This window comes from Takifugu flavidus, chromosome 22 (genome assembly GCF_003711565.1).
Source record: "Takifugu flavidus isolate HTHZ2018 chromosome 22, ASM371156v2, whole genome shotgun sequence".
Classification (NCBI taxonomy): domain Eukaryota; kingdom Metazoa; phylum Chordata; class Actinopteri; order Tetraodontiformes; family Tetraodontidae; genus Takifugu; species Takifugu flavidus.
Window position 1 is genome coordinate 974,047 of NC_079541.1, and position 20,954 is coordinate 995,000.

Below are 20,954 nucleotides of genomic sequence, written 5' to 3' on the forward strand. Positions count from 1 at the left end.
GACGTCCAGTCCCAAGCTGAGAAAACAGTATTTTCACCTAAAGAAAATCGTGTGTCAGGTGTAATTTCTCAGTTTTAAGTTTTGATTAACGTGGTTGTAAATTGGCAGCTCGTTTCTTGTGCTTTTGTCCAGAGACCAAATGAAAAGTCAATATATGACTTTGAGTCATAGATGTAATTATATGCTCTACCGCTACTATAGAACCTGTAATACGGAGGCATTGGTGCAATTGTGCAGCCTTTTTCTACAAACCTTTAATTCTACCCTGACAACCTCCTGAGCAACATTGAGAACAGCAACCCGACACTTACATACATCACAAGGTGCGTTCAGTGCCCGGCCCCGCGCTACAATATTCGTTATAAAATCAGAATGCTATGACAGCGGTAGAGGCAAACAACAAATTCACCTTTCAGTAAAATAAAAGGACACAAACATTCCTAAATCCAGGTTTTATTGAGTTATTCACACTGTAATGGACCAGCATCACGATGCATTAAAAACACTGATGCTAACGCCGCTAACATGCTAGTTGTTAGCACTCAGAAGGTTCAAAGACGCCAGTCATTACACAGCCATAGTATATTACTGATGTTTACCACTTACACAGATACCTACTCAAAGGCAATCAGAAGTTCATATTTGGGTATAGTTCAGGAGTCCTTTCAGGTTCTCTCTCTCTCAGAATCTGAAAGAAACTGCAGGGAAATCAAACCAAGAGGGATTCAACTGTTGCCCCGTTTGAAACTGTTCTTTTCCTCAACGTGTAAAGGTAAGACGTAGCATGTGACATAATGTGCAGGAGGGATATGCTAAGCTTCAAACTGAAGGAGTTTCCGATAAATCTGCGTATACTTATTCTTTACTTACACCTGTAAGTAAAAAAGCGCCACGATTATTCGAACCAAACCACCGTTTATGCTGATAATCGCCAGCCCGCTTTACTCGTGATGCTGTTGACATATATGCTAATTTCTGCCAGCGGAATCCTTTCCTGACGTCTGTTGCATAAGGTCCTTCTCCCCCCAAAAAAGCAAGCTTCTTCGCATTTTTGCTTCCAGAGTTCAAGAAGAAGCATTTTGAGTTTTGCAAAGATGAACAGCAGTTCAGAAGAATAAAGGTTTCTATTTACAGGATGGTTGTTTGTCATGATTTATATCTCCTCTAGTGATGACATCAGCGGCCGGGTCATCTGAAAAGCACAAAGAAATTAAGTTTAACACGACGACATGGATGTTACAGTTCAACAATATGCTCTTAGTAATATTAAACACTGGCACAGCATATTGTTTTATATTCTGAGCGATTAACGAGGTGCTGATTTCAGGTTAACGCTAAATCGACAAGCAGCCGCCCCCTCCCTGTCAGCAGAAAGGAACCTTCCACGTGTCTGGGCGCTGATGGGCGGAGGACATTAACACCTTTTGACTGCCTGTTTGAACCGCTGCTAAAAATACGGGGAGGGAAAATGAAGCAGCGGTGGGTGTTTGTTTAATTGGTGGCTGTTGGGTACTAATTAAAGTGACAAAAGATTCATTTGTGCATGGTAGCTGAAGCACAGCTGTCTCAGCCGTGGATGGTGACAGGTGCAGAGGCTCCTGCTCACGGAATTCATTAGCATAAATCCCTGTATTCACTTTGCTTTGTGCTGTAAGTACAACGCAATAGGCGAGTATTTAAACAGGTGAGCGTTACACTGAGGTTCCACCCGCGTAAAGCCAAAACCAGAGGAAGGAATCCTGTGGAGTTCGTCTGTCTCCTGATGGGTAATTATCAGCACAGATCAAAATGTGACGGCTCTTTGGGGAGCCTCTCGGGTAGGACGAGGCTCCGAATTCATTAAAATGTTTGCACAAGAATTTAGCAGCTTAGCATAATGGAGAGAAGATGGCAGGAGTAGCATTTCAGTTAATTGTCATTCACAATTTTTGAAAGTCTTGAAAGAACTCATTTTATGTCCAGAGGAGAGAAAATTCTGTCTGGAGTTCCAAAGTGGATCCCACTAAAACTTGATTAATCCAAGTGCGACTGTTATTACTAATGAATATTTTTAGGTTGCTCAGCTAACAATGTCGTATTTTATATTAAAAAAAAAGAAGTCATTTTTTGCGCAGGAAATTTTAAATCCAACCATATAATACAACAATTCTTTCTACAAAGCGTTGTGATTACTGCAGATTAAACATTGTAAATGTAAAACACGTTCAAAACAAAGAAGAAAAACACAGACGTGAGAATGTCAAAGGTTTAAATTGATTTTTCACATATTCAAAAATGCCAAAGAACGAAGCGGCTCTTAAAGTTTGTTATTGTTTTTGGTCCTTTCTCTCATTTTAAAATACCAAAGACAAACACCAACGTTAATGTGCTCTTTGCATTTTTTTACATTTAAAAAATGCCAGAAGAGAGTTGGAGATCCATGGATGTGAAAATGTGGCAATAAAAGGCGGCATGCTCCTCTGGTAAAACAGCATTGTTGTCCTGCATAATGTAACTAATAAAGCTATGGAACCTTTGATGGGCTGCATGTGATTAACAATGGGCCACATGCAGCCCGCGGGCCGCGTGTTTGACATCCCTGCAAAAACATTTTCATTTTCATCACACTGAACTTCAAAGTTTCCTTCTTTGAAGAACAAATGATGCAAATAAACTCTTGCGGTGGACCAGATTAGAAACCGAATGCAGTTGGGAAATTTGATCAATGGCACCGTTTTCAAGAGAAAAATGTGCATTTGCACTTTTGACTTGTTGAAATATTTTTTCTATTGCAACTGAAAGCTCAGAAAAATGATATATTACCTGGATTCCACATCTGACGTTACCAAAGCTGGTCTCTGTCTGCCGAAATCTGTGCAAAAACAGCACAAAGGACAAGAAATATTAAAAGGATACTTCAGGGTTCGACTTGGAGCCACAGTATAGCGTTTCCTCAAGACTTTCAAGCCGTTCTGAGCTCTGCGCTATTAAAAGAAAAACCAAATTGCACATATAAAAATACCCCATTCTGAGGTCCCGACACGTCGATAGTGCCGGCTCCAGGCTCCAGGCTCCAGGCAGGTGCGGTGTGAGCAGTTTTAATAATTAAGTGAGTGGAAAGAGACAGAAGTGAAGCCTACGGGTCGTCATAACACGCTGAAGGATGAGGGCATCGTGTTACAACTTTAAAAGCAAGTAACTGGAGTGAGTAATTGGACAGTTTGGGCCCTGAGAGTGGCTTGAAAGTGCTAAGGAGACACGGCAGCCCATTGATTACAGGCTCTTCAGGGGTCCCAACACTGCCTGCAAACATTAGCTCTCTTTAAGTAAAGACAGGACAGACGGCTGTAATTGGAGCCACACTCAGTCGACCTTGAGCAGCCGTGCACGTGCACGCTCAACAAGTCCTGTACGCGGCGTCCCGGCCTTACCTTCGTAGTTTTGATCTTGTTCCCCGTTGCACAGCTCCAGCCCTTCAGATCCGGGAGAACTTTGCATTCCTCCCCGTCAAGGCACGGCTGCATCTGACACCACCACTTCTGCTCCACGATGGAGGCTGGAGAAGCAATAAGCCTTTTTACCGTCTGCAGGCCACAAGTTTCAGCCTAAAATGGATCCTGGTTTGGCAAAAACTCTCGCTTCCGTGTGCCTACAGAGAGAACTCCAGCCTGATCTGCTTTCTATCAGCTTTTGATGAGTTTTTCAGGCTGACATTTACTGATATTCAGACGCCTGAAAATACTGAGCCATATAAAAACAAGCAATGCAGCAATTGCCAGGAAGCTGCCGTTACGAACAAACCAATTTTAACAAAGCATCAAAATATTTCCATTTCATAACAGTTTAGAAGTTAAAGTAATTTGATTCTGAAAATTAGCTAATCGGCAACAACATCAGATGTTTAATTTAATTCAAGATACTCCAAAACGGTGGATCCTATTCTGACCCTGCTGTCACAGAGTTAATTACACTTGATTTTACAGTTGATTTTTAAAAACTTAAAATATCTGCTTGTTAAGTGTTGGCTGGCGAGGTGACGGCGAGGAAAGGTATGATTCGCAGAGGGAACCTTGGCGTTGACTTCACCGTCATCACTGAAGTAGCCGTCGTTTAAATTTGCTGTATTAAAGAGCTCGTTATCAGCGCTCCCCCTAATGAAGAGGACGGTTATTGTAACCCAGGCGTAACGCTGGAGCCTCGCCACAATAAGCTACACAGACACTCTGTGACACGAGGGAATCAATTTGCAATTTGTAGCGTGCGGCTGTTGCGTTAGCTGTGTGAAACTCACATCGGGTCAACAGCGAACAGATGGTTACCGTGGAGCAGCTGCTACTAAAAGCAACAAAAGTTTCTCTTTCTATTAAAAGAGAAAATTTACTGACTTGCTACTCGAGGTGTGAAGCCTGGCAGTAAGAAGGTGTTTTTAATACTAAAATATTAAACAACTATAGTTGTGTTTTTTTATGGAGGGAATCTTCAGTAGGATAGGACAGGATAGCACGCAGGATAATGTCCAACTCATAGCACCCCCATGCTACCGATTAGCATACTGGTGTTACCATAGCACCACGGGTCAAAAGTTGTTCTTCAATATGTCCGTATTCTTCATTTTTACTGGTATTATTTGAGAGAGACAATAACCTAAAAAAAAGACTAAAATCAAGGTTCTGATATCTTCAATCGCAGTGTTTTAGATTATTAGCATCACCGGGGCATCTCCGATTTATTAAAGATGTGTGCAGGTTCATTAATCTTCATATAAAGAGGAGATTGTCTCGCAGAGATGAGCTGAAGGTATTCCCTGGTTGCAGAAGAAAGAATAATTAAAAGGTTAAGTGCTGATCCTTTTTCTGCCGCGGTCCCCTGCGGAGCGTTAAACGGAGGCCAACGACTCGCAGCTCTAATTTGCAGAAAATGTCAATACTAAAATGTCAACGGATAGGTCACCAGGACGATTGGGCGCAGACTTCAGCTCCAAGTCTGGGCTGTTCGGGACGACACAGGCACTTCAGATGAGTTGGGGATGTGATTAGCACATTGTTGTACTGCGTGAGGCCTCAGGGCGGCTGCACGGAATCAGGTATATGGCAGCCGATGGTGCGTTTAAGGACAGTGCAGCACCTGCAGGACGGAGGGAGACTCTTAACGTGACAAGATTTATTCTTTAGGATGGGAGGAGATGGAGCATAGGATTGTTGGGGAGAGGTTATGAGGACCAGCGGTTGACGCTCAGCTCACTTTTCTCAAATTCCAGACATTTTCAAAAGGGGTACAAAAGAAAAAACGTGTTGACAGTTTGCACCAGTTTTGCTCTGCATCCAGAGCTTTTGAAATGATGATTAAATGTCTCCCTTTCATCTATTATCAAAGAGGAACCGAGATGTAGCGCTGCGGCAGAATAAAGAAGGAAAAGCATCGCATCGTACCGTCCACGCAGGACGGGGCGGCTCGAGTGGTTCCAGCCACTTGTCCAGGAAAGCAGGAGCACTTCACAGTTTGGGACCGCTCCTCGATCTTGTTCTTGTTGCAGCAGCGGTGCAGCGCCACCACCTCGCAGGTGCCCGTCCGGACGTGATGCGGCGCTGCAGAAACGGCAGAGAAGGGGGGCCAAGATGAAGGATGCTAAAATCTCAGATTCTGCTGTCCTGTGAAGGGAACTTAAGAGACAGTCTAAGGGATTAAAGTGGTTTAGTGTTATTGAGGCAGCCAAAAGCTTGTGAAACGAGCTAATTTACTTCACTTCAGCAGCATGCAGAGAGGAGTGAGGCTGAGCAAAATGAAGGCAGGAATAACCGACTCTGATGAGGCTTAATCGCTGGCCGTGACGACCGCAGACGGATCTACGGTCTCACCCCCGGACAGACCGCAGCAGTTTACAGTTGTCATCAGTGAGACGGACAAAGAGACGCTTGGCCTCTCTTTAATTAATGGACCGCAAGCGCTCATGAGGAAATGATGCCTCCCGGAAAAGCTCGATGATGTCAATCATCAGGACTCCTGGACCAGAATTCAATAAAGAATAATTTAAAAATGCACAAATGCCACAGAGCAGATCCTTTTAGTCTGTTGTGAGGTGAACATCACAACAGAGTTGTGAGGTGAGCATCGGATCCCACAGAGGCTCCAGTAGACTGAGATTAGAGCAATTTGAAGACCCTGGACCAGCCATGGACCAGCACCTGGACCAGCCTTGGCCCAGCCCCTGGACCAGCCCCTGGACCAGTAATGATCAGTGCAGACTGGGAACAGACCAGAAGAGCAGAAGGAGGCGCTTCAGATGGGACTGAAAGGTCCCTCCTCCCTCTGAGACGCTGCGACTGGACCCATGTGTCCAGGAGCAGTGAAGTCCAGACGGCGTCCAGCTGTAACCTGCTGCAGACAGGATGCCAGACGCGTTCCTCCAGATGAGGTTTTTTATGGGAAAGCCACGATAAAATCGGGGCCGTTATGGCGGTAATAGAACCTCCCCATCATGTTGGGAGACCCTTCAGAATTCTCTACTGCGCCACTATGTCTCTAGTATCTCTAGAGGGACACACGAAGGAAATATCCCATAATGTTGTCGAACATCACATCTGCCCAAAACAGATGTTTAACGTTACATAATTGTCCAATACGCAATTTATTCCTTACTGAGTACTTGTTGTCCTGTTATTTCTCGCCGCTAATCAAGCAAACGAAAGCGCTGAAATCCCCTTCAAAATTAAAGCACGTCTCTTTTGCTCGGTCTGACCTGCTGGAATAATTATAACTGTCCAAATTCACACAGTTGCTCTTTAAATGACGTAACGACGCGTCTCATAATGAAGATGTTGTGCCCTTCATAATTGGATTAAATCTTGATTAAACAATGGATGATGGGATATGCTGCTTGGTCATTTGGTCAACTTATACATGATGGGAAACCCTGAATGGCCTCAATAGGGTGCAACCTTCAACACTAGTCCACTATATAGGGCACTATATAGGCGATAGGGAGTCATTTTGGCAACAATTTCACTTCTGTCTTGAGTTTCCATCACCAGCAACACAACAGTGTGTTCGTGAGGGTCCTAGTAGCAGGTTTACACTCTGGCAGAATCACGTCGGCCCCTTTGATGATTCTTTAAGGGCAGGAAGAAAAAAAAAACAAGTTTAAAAACTCCTTCGGTTCAGCTCTGAGTCTCTCAGGTCCGGGAATCCTTTGATCTGGAGGCCGTTTAACGGAGAGCAACGGTTCATTTGGATCGCTCTTCCTCCGGCGGGGAAGCGTTCCTGCCTTGCTCAGTGGACAATTTTGGAAAAAGCTGTCGGTGAACAGCAAGTCACAGCCTGTCAGACGCAGAAGCGGCGTCCTCCTCTCCATTCAAGGCTTGTTGAGCACAGTTCCGCCATTAAACTGAGGAGCACAAACAAACGCTGAGAGCTGAATCTGGCGCAGCTGTAATCACCAGACGTGCTGGCGGTGATGGCTGTTTATCACAGGGACGTCTGGGGCCCCCTTAACGCTCTCTGGGGGCCACTTCCTGTCTGCAGGAAGCCATTACTGCCGCTGAGGGTTTCAGGTGTGCATATCTGCGTCACATCACATCCGATGGCTTTGATCGTGGCCTTTGCCAGAGGTCCAAAAACAGAGGAAGAACTATCAAAGCTTCTCCCAGAGCGTCTTGCGCTGCTTTGATTCTTGCTAACAGGATTTCCACAACCGTAGCTACGATGATTCGAAAAGTCCTTACCTCTCAAAAATGTCCTCATTTTGATAGTAAAATGTATATTATGGTCCTCACTGATGACGGACTAGAACACACACATTTGTCTCAGTGGTTCTGAACTGGCCTGACTTTTTCACCCCACAAACTGTTGTGTGATTTATTTCCTTTAGCAACAAGCAGCATGCAAACATGCTAATGAAAACAAATCAGAAGCAGCTTGTGATCAAGGGCCTGAGCCTCGTCCCGTGGTCAATAAAGGATAAGCGCCACGGCGTGGAAGCCTTTAAAGGTTGTGTGGTGAACACCCCCACTATCAGCGAGCATCTGTCCGGCAAATGCAGACAAGGAGGTTGACACAAACCGAAGCAACGACATTTTCTGATCACTCAAACTCGAAGATTCCACATCTGGTAAATCAATGATCCAGTTTTTTTTGTTTTTTTTTATCAACTCGTGTTTCCTCCCTTTCAAAGACGGGGCTTTGTTCTCCTCCCCTGTCTGGCGCGGAAACACGTCTTCTCTCCTCCGGATGCATCCCGGGTTCATCGCCTCCCTCGAATGATAACAGGTTTACAGCCACAGAAACAGCACCCAGGGGAAATTAGCGGACTGTAGCCGCCATCAGAGGGAAATTGAAAGCGCGCGGGATTATTTTCATGCACTTTCGTGCTGAAATGATGAGCGTCCTGAGCGCCTCGTGCTGCCAATCAAAGGCGCTCATGAGGAGCGGCGCTGCTGCCTAATTGGTCGACGAAGAGGCGTTTTCTATCAAGCTGGTGGAGGGACTCCCTGTCCGACAGAGACACAGGCTGCACGCGAGCAACTAGCCCAGGCGGCAGGTCGGCCTTCGCTAGCAACGAGAGCGCGTCCTTCTACTAGAGTGCTGCTTAGTGTCTTAATAACTGCACAGTATTTAGCAGCTTGATCTGCCGGGTGTGCTGCCAAACCTTTCAGATGCCAAATCTGAGGTTTTAGGGGTATATTTCACTAGACTAATGTTTCCGCTGCATGTCTGCTGCGTCGCCTACATCTTGGTAACAATGACACAAAGTGCTGATGAGAGTGGAGGCACCAAAGGACTGCAAGGTAATCGGGAGTTAGCATTGGGACGACGTCAGCTAACCACAAGGTTGCCAACTTTTCCTATTGTCGTGGTCTTTGACCTAGAAATTGCCTGATCCCAATGAGCTGGAAGTCCAGACGAGCTTATGTGGTGCTACAACCACAGTGCCTGTCACACGCGTCTGTGGGTGCGTTCGGCTGTCAGGGACTCACCTGTAGTTGCTTCTGTTGGCGCCGCCATCTCCCAGACGGTGATCAAAAGCACCACGACGCACATGGCCCCTTTAATTCCGATCTGCGTGTATCGCTCGCTCATCCTGGGAGACAGGAAACAGGAAGCGTGAGCAGAAACTGAATCATTAAAACAATTTCAGCCTCTGACCCCCATCCAACGTCCAGGAGAAGAGGAGCTTTACCAGGAGATGGGACTGGACACACACACACACACACACACACACACACACACACACACACACACACACACACACACACACACACACACACACACTCCACCCCCTCAATGCAACATCAGGCTTAAGTAACTAACTAATTCGGCTTCAGCGCGAGGACAGTCCGCCAGGCTGCGGTAGCTAATCCAGCCCTCCTCGTTACCTCCTGCAGCCTAATGAAGTGTGGTGGAATCCGGAGCCCATCTGGCGCAGCGTGTCATCATCGACAGTCAGCGATCGCATTTCAAACGGGGATGCAGAAACGCGGCGGTAATTACTGGAAGAGGCCTGGTATCGTATGGCGCGAGCTTCCACTGTTACAAGCCGTGTTTCTGCCTTATTTAGCACCTCCTGCCTCTTATCTCTCTGGCGCATTGACATATAGATCGACTAAACCTTGTTGGGGGTTCTCAGATTATTTCTGTGATTAACTTTATTTTGGCGAAGCGAACGCGCAGCCAGCGCCAATAAAAACAAACGCTGCTGGATTTTTCTTCCTTACTTGATTGCCACGGGCCTTGGAGGGATAATCCGTGCCAAAAAGTGGAGGAACGAAGAAGAAATGTGCAACACGAAGAAGAAAATGCAACGTGTAGGGAATTTCCTTTTAGTCTTTCTGGTGATTCTGGTCGTTTGCTGCATCACATCCTGTCAGACAGACTGGCAGGGACATCAGACTTCCTAGAAGACTTCCAGAAATTGGAAAAAATGTCCTCTAAATGTTGGCTACAATCGCAACATGATGGTAAAACTGATGTATTTGCTGAAATTGACTGTAAATTGTGCGCCGACTGCAGGTGCTTGTCACAGCGGGGGGGTGGTGTTTAGCTTTGTGCTCGCTTGTGTGGAGCCAATGAGAACGGGAAGATGTGTCACGCCGGCGCCCATCCAGGACATATATACAGTATTTACACGGCATCATGTGTTGGCTGCAATTCCTTAAATGACATCTCTTTGTCCCTAAATGTTCAAATGGAGGTCAAGGTGGTCAACATGCTGTTTGTTATCAGTAGCGTCCATGTTTTTGTGCTACTTTTAGCCAGTGTTGCTTTATTCCAGCAGCAATTTATGAAAAATTGTTGAGGGTCGACTGTGGGTTATAGATTCAAGCATCGTGCACCATTCTTAGCTTCGTAGCTAATGTTACACTGTTACAAAATGATGGCGAGGAGCGCGCACGTGCCTGTTTTATTGGGTCGCACCCCCATCATGATGGAAATGTTAGCAAAACTAGCAGAGAACACATGAAACGTCTGGCAGACTGTAGTTCCTATGCCAGGCCACTAGATGGAGGTGTGATTTGTGGGATGAAGTTACGTTAAATTATTACGTTGTTCGGATTTCATGGTCATGTCAAATCTGCCATTCTTCATTATTGTTCTGTCAATTTAGAATACATACTAATGTTACCCTGTTTCCATGGAAACGGAGGCTGGGGTTGTTTTAAAAACGCTCCACTCTGGATTGAGAGGCTGAAAGTGTCGTTTCCATGTGAACAGCCGAAAACTTGACCGAGATTTTTCCTTCTTCACCTGAAAAAGTCGGCCGGAGGAGCTGGGAACGTCCAGCAGAATCAATATCTGGCCGCTGTTGTGCTTCCGAAGCGGAAATAACTTTCATTCCCAACGAGGAACTAAGTCTTCTTCGTTGAGTAGAGTGTGCTGCAAATTTTATCTGTTGTTGTTGCCGATGAAATTGATTAAACTGCTGTTTAGGGGAAGACGGGCTGGAAAAGTGTGACCTGATTGAAGGCTCTAATTGTGCGTATTAAGCGGTAACGAGCGCCATCAACATGAGGCATTAACGGCCCGGCGCACACGGCGGCAGAGGGGCGACAAACAGTTGCAAAGCGAAGCGTCAATGAAATGCCTAATTATCCCCTGATCGTTGCCCTGATTTGTCCAGTTGCCAGCAGAGACGGACTCGTCCCCTTCGCTGCCGCAGCGTTTGCCTTATTATGGGATATTTGCTGCCTCCTCTCCTGGATCTTTGCCCTCGCGTTTATCGGGCCCTGTTGCAAATCTGCACATTTGCTTTCAGGATCCAAAGAAATTTTTCCCTCTCTTCTCCTTGGGAATAAACACATTTAGAATCGTCGCTTTTATCACCCTTTCAGAGAGGAGGGGGAAAAAAAAGAATTCCCGCATCTCTTAAATCAGACGACATCAGTTACGTTACCTCAGATACGGGAGCTGTCAGGAGCTGTCGCGCTCTGGTTTATTTTAGGGTCCTTCATAGGATTGTGTGACTTATTTTGCCATTTTTCTGTGTAATTTTAGTAGTTTCCTCGCGATCAGCACTTTCAACGTCGTTTTCTCTGGGACAAAAACCCGAACCAGGGTTCAAATTCACAAACGTGAAAACGATGGGGCGTCTGTCAGCGAGGTCGCCGTACAACCGTGTCAAGGGGAGCCGGCGCTCCGCGCTGACCTCTTTTCCCACCGTTGTCCCATTTGTGTCACTTATTTCCCTACCTTGATGGGATTACACAAAGCCACAATAATATTCATTAGTCTGCTGAGGGCTCCATTATCCTTGGCCCATTATTGCTAAATGTTTCTGCAGAGGAGAACAAAAACTGTGGGGAATTAATCCCCTCTTTCTCTGCACGCTGTGATTTATTTTCCTCTCTTGTGTTTCTGCGTTTTAAAGCTCAAAAACTCGCAGTCGAACCTGTCGCACTTTACTCGTGTCAGTCTTTTTTTGACCGAGCGACGCCCGTCGGGATGAACAGAGAATTCCTTCACCCACTTTGGGCCCCTGTGATCAGATTGTTTAATGCTCCATAGAAGTGACATCATGCATCATTAATGAGGGCTGATGGAAGCCAGCGACACTATTTTGATGCGTTGAATTATTTGGATACCGGAGTATTGACGCTCGCCATCAACGCCGCGTCGCCGTTTAACCCCCGGGACGCTCGCTGCCCTGAGGGGGCGGCCAGAGGGGACGTGGAGCGTCTCATCCCGTCTGCAGCTTGTTGTGGGCTTACAAGAGGGTTTTTCCATAACTATCTTTGGCGTTTAAGCTGCTCTCGTCGCACTGATGAAGCGTTTTGTGTTCGGGGCAGTAATCATTTTAAAAATGGAAGATTCAATTTCCGTGTCTGCAGAAAGTGGCACCCTTGGACCGCTGACGGCGAGCGTGTAATCCAGAGCGTCCCGGAGGCTGAACGACAGGCGGAGGGAGTTTCGGTAAACCCTTCAGAACTGGACTTCTCCTTTGTGTCCCCGCGGCTGGACTGGATACAGGGATTACCGCCCCCCCCCCCTTCATCTCCATCACGCTCCGCTCCTGGACCGCGACGCAGGCCGCCGCCTCCGACGGCTGCCGGGAGCCGATTGCCTCGCCGGCCAAGCGGACGCCGTCCGTTTGCCAAAACACAGATGTTCCCTTCTGACAGGCGAGGAGTGAAGCGCTGAGCCCTGTCACAGCACGGGAGGGGGGTTTGGGGGGGGGGGGGGGGCGCTTTGTCACGCCTCGTGTGAAGCATCTGCTGCAAATCCCGCTCAGCTCGCTCGGTAAACGCCACGAGACAGCTGTCAGAGCCGCGGTGAAGTCGGCGCATGAACTTAGGGGCTATAAAAAGAGGCCCGCTTTAGCACATTGTCATTGTCAGCGACTCGCTAATCAAATCAAATCCACTGTGGGACTTTTGGGGTCCAAATTCTGAGAGCGGTTCAGTTTCCTCCTCAGGCTTTCACGCTGGCATCTGATTTCCTGCTTGTATCTGGTTATTTTTGGACGACTCTTGGTATCAGTTCTAGCACATAATCCACATAACAAACCACAGAGCTGACGGCGCCGCGAGGGATCCGGTTTAACGCCCGTGTGTCCGTGTCGGGTTTCGGTTCGGACTTTTCTTGTGTTTTTGAAAATCAAACGAAGTTTGTTTTGAGCCGCAGGAACGCCGCTCTGTCTCTGCGGGGCGAAGGTCCTCCTGCCAGACCCGCTTTGGTTTCCCTCCGATACTGATCAGAACCGAAAAATGCAATCTCTGCCCGACTTGTGCGGAGGGGAAAACTGATTGGGACGCTCCCCGCTGTGGCGTGAGGCTGAGCGAGCGAGGCCTTGATTGGCCCCGATGCGCCGTAACCCGACGCCTGGCGCCCTTTTACCACCGAGACGACCTTCCGTAACGAAGACGTGGGGATGAGATCCGAGAGGCCAAACCGCAACGGCCAAATGGTTCCGACCAAAGTTTCCCTTTGATCAGGATGTCTCAGCATCACTGTCCAGTGACCCAGTTCAGCTGTGGCCGTTCGCGCCCTCATCCACCCATCATCCATCCATCCACCCATCCATCCATCCATCCATCCATCCATCCATCCATCCATCCCTCATCCATCCATCCCTCATCCAGCCATCTATTGATCCATCCATCATCTATCCATCCATTCCTCATCCCTCCATCCCTCCCTCCATCCGTCCTTCATCCATCCATCCATCCATCCCTCCCTCATCCATCCCTCATCCAGCCATCTATAGATCCATCATCCATCCATCATCCATCCATCTATAGATCCATCCATCATCCGTCTATCATCCCTCCATCCCTCATCCATCCCTCATCCATCCATCATCCGTCTATCATCCATCCATCATCCCTCCATCCCTCCCTCCATCCATCCCTCATCCATCCATCTTTCCATCCCTCATCCATCCATCTATAGATCCATCCCTCATCCATCCATCATCCCTCCCTCCCTCCCTTCATCATCCCTCATCCATCCATCATCCCTCCATCCCTCCCTCCATCCATCCACCATCCATCCATCCATCATCCACCATCCATCCATCCTTCAGCCTCTCTAACACAGGAACAGAGAACCCTTCCCTGTCCTCTTGATAATGTAGCAGTGAATATAATATCTGTAGCCAACTTTTTTATGGGATGTAATAACTCCAGCAAGTGTGTTTGATCATTTGGGGGCTGTTTGATGACTGAGATGGGGGCCGCCACGTGGGTGCTGGACTGTTGCTCCATCAGCATCATCTTGACTTTTTGATGAACAACAGAATTCATTTTGCTGCTCGGTTCAAATCCAACATTTGGGAGGAAACGCTGAACTTCTCCGCGACGGCAGAACTCTCTAGAAACGCCCGTGGGAGCCGTTGAGCCTCCTGGCAGACAGCAAAGGTGCTTCCATGGTGCCAGATTAAAGTGCAGTTATCCTTCTAAAAACAGTGCTTTTAAAGCAGCATCGTCAGTCTCAGCGAGTCGTCGCCTCTTTAGTCCAAGACGTCTGATCTCCACGGATGAGTGTAGGACAACAGGGGGGGACGCTAAATAAATGATGGAGAAATTAGCTGTCCCTGACAGCTGGCCCTCAGCAGGGAGCTGTCACCACAATTCCATTTCACTTTTGTGGGTCACAACTTCACGCCGGCGCCGTTTCCCGATGAGTCGGGACTTTTGGGTCGATGCTGCGTGATTGGCAACATCTGTGGTGGTCACAGAAGACGATAGGCAGAGGGAGAAGGAGGCAAAGAGAGTTTACGTCTCCGTTTTTGTCCCCCAGCTCGGGAGGGTTTTTTGACTTGCTTCGGAATAATAAAGGCTGTTTCCGCTCTTGTCCCAGTTTGAGGAACGCCGTCCTGCGTGAGAGGAGACGCGAGAGGCGACTTGAACAGAAGCAAAAAATGGTGTCAGTTCTGAAACAAAAGTCCTCCGTCGGTGGAAAACCAAGTTTTTGCGTCCTGCTTTCTTTGTGTTCCCTTTTAACTGTTAGTCAAATATTCATAAGAGGAATTTTGCACCCCCCCCCCCCCCAACATCGAGGACGTATCGTAGCATTTAATACTGTGATTATAACTATGTATCGCACTGTTGGAGCGACTTGTTAACACCCCACGTGTGGTTAAGATACATTTCTACGACTTAATCCCGACAACGATAAACTAAAATTCCGGATTAACTAATGTGACACGAGGCATTTTCCTCCTGTTAGCGGCCATTAAAAATGCATCTCAGCTGTCTCGTCTGTCTGCATCTAAGCTGAGGAGCTCTGCCGGATCAACAGAAATATTTTTCCACCTAAAGAAAAGTGAAGATGTCCCACGATCAATAATTTGGGGTCTAAAAACATCCGAGTATGGCCGAGTATGTACTACACAAGTCTACAAGTCCGTTCCTGCATACTGGGGATTGAGAGATGGCTTCTTAATTCACAGAGAATCAGGACGTCTCATTCCTCCCCCCAGTTCCAGGCAGCGTCGGTGCATCACCTGAACCCCCACGGCACCACATTATAGATAGCTAGAAGCTGGACTTGTTTCCCTGCGTAATAACCCAGAGACGTGGCCATATTTTCACGTCTGGACCATTTTATTGTCCCAGCAGTGAAGCAACGGCTGATGTTCGCCGATGTCTCGCTGAGAGGGGCTTGATGGGATTATAGCCACAGCGCTCCTTTAAAAAGAGAAGAAGTGCAGCTATGTGAGCCGTAGGAAACCTGGGATGCTTTACAGTCCAAGACAGCGCCGCTTTTCTTCTCACCGTCCGACAGGCGGCATGTATCAAACACTCAGCCTTCCTCTTCCTCTGCCGTCGCTCCTGACAAGTTCAAGCACCTGCAGTGGTTTTATCAGCCCCTGCAATAATATTTGATTTTAAAAGAGCCTTCCGGTCCAGAGCCAGGAGGTTCCATAGGCTCCCTGTCCTCTCCACTCCACACATGGAATCTATCCGTTGTTCAGGCTGGCGATGACACCCACCGTTATATAAACAGCCCCGATACGAGCCGCAGAAGCGTCAATCAAGGCGCGACTCGCGGCGCCAAACGGCTGCCAGGGCCTTCGTTCTGGAGCTGAGACGGCTAATAAAGTGAGCAGATATCGCTGGAAGACGGGCGCCCGCGGGCGGGGCGGCGTTTTGTCCTCCTCTGCTTTATCTGTGAATTTTTATTCGCGGATCTTTGGTGACGGGCCCGACCCGCACGACCTCAGGACACTTCCTGTGGCGAGTGTGACTGTAAATAACAACGCTGACACATCAAATTAGTGCAAATAACCGAGGGGGGGGGGGCAGGGGGCAGAGTCCTGGAGAAGCTGACAGGCAATTATAAGACTCCGATTAGCTTCAAAGGCAAGTTGCTCAGGTAGCCAATTATCACCAGTGAATCTCAGATGTTCTGCCCCCCCCCCCCCAGGCCGACAGGTCCGGTTTGCAGCTTTCTGAGGAGGATTGAGACCTTCAGCTGAACAGAGACAACATTCCGTCCTCTCAAGACCTGCAGCAACGGATGCTGCTCCAGTCTGGAGCGTCAGCAGCATCGGGTCTGGAGGTCTGATGTTCCTCACTCACACCAGGAGAAATCCAGTCCGCAAAAGCCGCAGAGCCCAATTTGTAGAGAAGGAAAAAGGCGCTCGACAAGACGGGCTGGGATTTGATACGGTCAGCTGGGAAATCGCTCTGGAAAACCTGCAGCCGACGCTGAGAAATGTAGGAAATGCTAAATCAGACAGAGGAGGGAGGGAACCAAAGGCCTCCCGTTGTGGTCGCATAGAAACTATTTTCTAATCGCAAAATGTTTTTTTTGGAATGAGAAACCTTTATTGTTCTTCCATTTTTCTTTCTTTTTAGATCAGTGGTCATCAACCCGGTCCTACAAGTCCCATAATCCAGATGTGTTCTGTCCCACCAGCTGCTTCCACCAGTTTTCTAGCAGGAAGGACGGAGATTCTGGGCCTTGTAGGACCGGGTTGATGATCCCAAGTTCTGATGGGTCCAGATTCTATCATTGATCGAACTCTGAAAAGCCTGTTTAATTTCTTCTTTTTTAGCATTTGGGGGGTAATTATCCTCATCTTGTCCCTGCTGAGCCTCCTGTCCTCAGCTGGATCCCGACTTCCTTGACGACATCCATGTATTCCTGCGCCGTTCAAACTATCCAGTCATTTAGGGCGTCACAAGGATGAAGCAGTTAATTATTCAATAATAATGGAATAATTAACGTTTCTGCTGCCGTGTTTATTCTCCTAACGCTACACAGATGCTACCTGCAGGAGGCCGTCTCAGGATTACAGAGACAGGACTTTGAAAGGGGATTAACAAAATCAGGCTTGGATGCTTTACGTTAGCTTGTCAGGCTGGTAGCACGTGGCTGTAGCGGGCTCCTGCGGGGCTGCTGGGACGGCCCGACTGGAGCAGCATGTTCAGGAAGAGAAGTGGGCTGGAAAAAGATCTTTGTAATTGCTCAAAAGCATTTAAGATGAGCGCAGAGCCATTAAAATTCAACAGCAACTCTTTTTTGGGGCTTTCTATGCTGTTTTACACGGAACAACAGGACTAGAGTTATTTTAGCCGCGGCCCTCGCGAGGTTTATAATCCGGGCTAAGTGACAGGCTAATTTGTGGTATTAGATTGCTTTCATTGGCTCTTTGGGTCCCGCTTTGAACGGCGGCGATATAAAAAGATCGCTCCTGCCTTAGCGGTCACATTGACTTGACTTGGGGATGTGTGTGTGTGTGGGGGGGGGGTGCTCTCACTGAGGCCATATTTGCTCAGTCATGTTCAATCTTCTCACTGCAGATGGAAAACAAGCAAACGGGACTGAGCTAAACTCGGAGCCACTTTGGGGAAAATAGAGTTCCGAAGGATTTCGGTGCAAATGTGACGTCTTTTGGTTAGAAATTTCAGAAGTAATAGATCATTTTTTCATTGTTATCTTTAGCATGTCGAAGCGCGTGCAGCTACTCCTCACCCTCTTTAGTTAGCGTCATCCCTCCATCCCTGCCACTATTCTCCATTCATCCATTCATCCTCCGTCCACTGCTGCTCCGTACATCTGCTAAAGCAAACGGGGACCTGAGCCAACCTCTGATTCTGTTTGAAGCTTCACAAATATCACAGACCGGAATCGCTGAGAACTTCAAACAGGAAGCGGGGCTCAGAAGGTCATCGGGTCGTAGCTTTGGAGCTCACGTGACTAAACAAAAGAACGTGGTCAGCTGAGCAGGTTGGTGGCCCCCGGTGACGCTTCAGGGCCACTTTATCTTTAATAGAATACAGTCGTAAAAACACAGAAAAGACACATTTTCCCTCTGTCTTGTATACGATTTTACTTTGCAACCTATAAATTATATAAACACTCGTATTCATTTACAACTTTAATCTCCAAATCTCCGAATCTGTGGCTCCAGAAGTTCTGACTTCATCCTGGCTAATCCCAAAGAACCGAGCAGGAGAAGCCTCGCAGTCGGGTTTAGAGGTTAATTATGCAAAACTGAAGCCTTGACGTGATTTAAACAAGTCGGGTTTACAAAGATTCTGCTTGTCTGTGCTTGTCTCGCCGCTAGATGTGGGGAAAAGGCTGTTTAATTTGGCCTCTTAAGTTTAATTTAACTTTAATTTCAGAGAGCCAGAGATTCCTGATGTGAAACCATTTTCTAAATGTGTGTGTGCGTCACCTCAAGAGCGGCCCTGAAACACACAGACGAGCGGGGAGGAAGTCCTTGCAGGCGAGTGTCAGAGGCTGAAACAAGCAATTAAAGGCACTAAAAAAGGGAGGATTAACTCACACCAATCCACAACTTCCCCCATTTTCCTACATAAATGTTGTAAAGGGAGGATGTGGAAATTTAGCCAAGCATATCAGAACTAATGGGCTGGCGGCTCTGCCCCCGGAACCAGGAACAGCCCTGGCGAAGATGGCCGAGGCAGATTACTCCTAGATTTAGGTGATTAAGACGCCGGCGGCCCGGCTCCTCGTTCCGGTGAAGGAAATGTAAAATGTCACGCCGAATGCTAACATATGGAAGAGTTCGCTTCCCAAATCCAGATTCCTTCTGCAGGGAACCCGGAGCACAGATCGGGATAAAATCCGGAGCTTCTGCAGATTCAGAAACTTCGTTGGTCCCCAAACAGCTTTTGGGATTTAATATCGTCACCGTTGGAGACGTGAAATAAATGAAGGATTTGATGGACAAAAAACAGTTTTGCTGTGTGACTTTAACCACAGATGAGGTGTAACCGTGGTAACGCGTCTGATGGTGAGGATGAGCCAGATGTTTGGCTGCGTTGGCTCTGGTGAACATTAGTGTTCGCTTGCTCAGGTCCACATCATTTGGTAATAACTCACCATCATGTGCGCAGTCTCAACGCGGCCTGAAACCGCTGCTCTACGTGCACAAACAGCACCGAGGAAACAATTAAACGTACATTACCGTCACATTTTATCCATTTCTTACTGGTTTTAGTCCTGCAGGCGTCCTAAACGGGCCTTTATTTTAGAGAACGCCAAGGTTGAGAGTGTACATGATCACTTTACTGTGGGATTTAGGGGTGTGTGTGTGTGTGTGTGTGTGTGTGTGTGTGTGTGTGTGTGTGTGTGTGTGTGTGTGTGGGGGGGGGGACCTATAACTGTAACTTAGTTTGACTCATGGATATCAGTCTTCCGCTTCCATCAGTGAATAAAAGCTAATAAAGCAATATAGAAATATTGTGTCCAACGGCGTGAAGCGATCTCTCTGGGAGACTCTCCTCACATGACGGTCCCGTCGCAGCTCTCGGGTCAGCGTTCCTCTTTAAACGAGCGGGAAATCTGCCTCCTCTCATCCCGTCTGACTGTTGCCGGGCGTCCTGTCTTATTAAAGCTGCAGCAAGCTCAAGGCAGCAGCAGTTGGACGGTCGTTACTGATGGCGCCCGCGTCTGGCGTTCGCTGATCATCCAATCAGATCTGGAGACTCAGAGCTCTTGACTATTCGGCCGAAACCAGCCGGGGGCCCGCCCGAGTCCTGCGCTCATCTGGCGGAATCGGCGGACAGCAAAGAACAAAACAATGGACAGTTCAAAGAAGCGGCGTCCTGTCGGAGCCTCTTTAGGATGAACAACTCGCCGTGTTTGTCATAGCAACCCCACAGCCTCCTCATTAGGACAGAATAGAGGATATTCAGCGGGAGGCAGTGGGGCGGTTCTGCCGACGTGCCGTCTGAAAGGGCCGGTCTGGAAACCCGAGACCGAATTCGACAGGTGCTAGTAGATAATTGGGAGCCGCGCTGGCCGCGACCGCGGCGCCGCCGTCTCCTCCAGCTCATTACTATCACTCAGGAGTCTCTCCTAAAATCCTCCGCAGACACATAACTTCAGCATCTCCCCTGGAAGTCCCTCATCAAATTGGCCTCCGCTTAGTGAGCTGCTGACAGGCTGTAAACGCTCGTGGTCGTCTCGGGTCGTGCAGGAAGAAACGGCCGCTAACACTACGCTAACCCCAGAGGCAGGATTCATCCTGAATCACTGTAAACCAGCGCTAGCTTACTGGAATCCTCTCGCAGCCTCTGACCGATCACAACGCCACCTGCCACTGGACAGACCCGATGTCTCCCCGACCGTCGCTACAACCTCGTCCCGGTCGAGCGTCGCCATTTTGGAAACCAAAGCCGAGCCGGCGGACGTCAGTGTTGCCCTTTAATGAAGATCGGATCCTGTGGAAGGAGCCAGAGCTTCAAAGGGCTGCGCGCTTCGCTAGCAGGTCTGCTGAGACTGCAGGTGTGATTCTGGTGCGCGTCATTAAAGCAGCGCTCTTCAAAGACGCTTCCCAAAATAGCAAAAATAACAGTTTGGGCTGCTCCGGTTGGCCGCCATGGATTTTCCCGGGACTATAACAGCGCATCTTTTCGGCTTCTTCTTCTGTCACGCGTCTCTCAGTCGTCGTGGTAACGGCGCGGCGCTCCACATGATGAAGTCACACATCACCTGTTGGTCCGACAGGTGACGCACACATTATCCAGGAGGCTCCACTAAGCTTTGTTTGTTTTATGTTACTGCAC

General features: G+C 48.0%; 1 protein-coding gene across 1 annotated transcript in view; it reads right to left on the reverse strand.

The window, feature by feature from the left end:
* Nucleotides 1-437: 437 nt before the first annotated feature.
* LOC130519353 (chemokine-like protein TAFA-2) overlaps nucleotides 438-20,954 on the reverse strand; it is a 27,225-nt gene continuing 6,708 nt past the window's right edge. Inside the window, exons 2-6 of the mRNA XM_057022730.1 lie at nucleotides 8,949-9,052; nucleotides 5,409-5,564; nucleotides 3,411-3,535; nucleotides 2,803-2,851; nucleotides 438-1,192 (exon numbers count right to left, since the gene is read on the reverse strand). Coding sequence (XP_056878710.1) covers nucleotides 2,822-2,851; nucleotides 3,411-3,535; nucleotides 5,409-5,564; nucleotides 8,949-9,051 — 414 coding nt within the window. The 5' untranslated portion in view covers nucleotide 9,052 and the 3' untranslated portion in view covers nucleotides 438-1,192; nucleotides 2,803-2,821. The remainder of the gene's footprint in view (nucleotides 1,193-2,802; nucleotides 2,852-3,410; nucleotides 3,536-5,408; nucleotides 5,565-8,948; nucleotides 9,053-20,954) is intronic.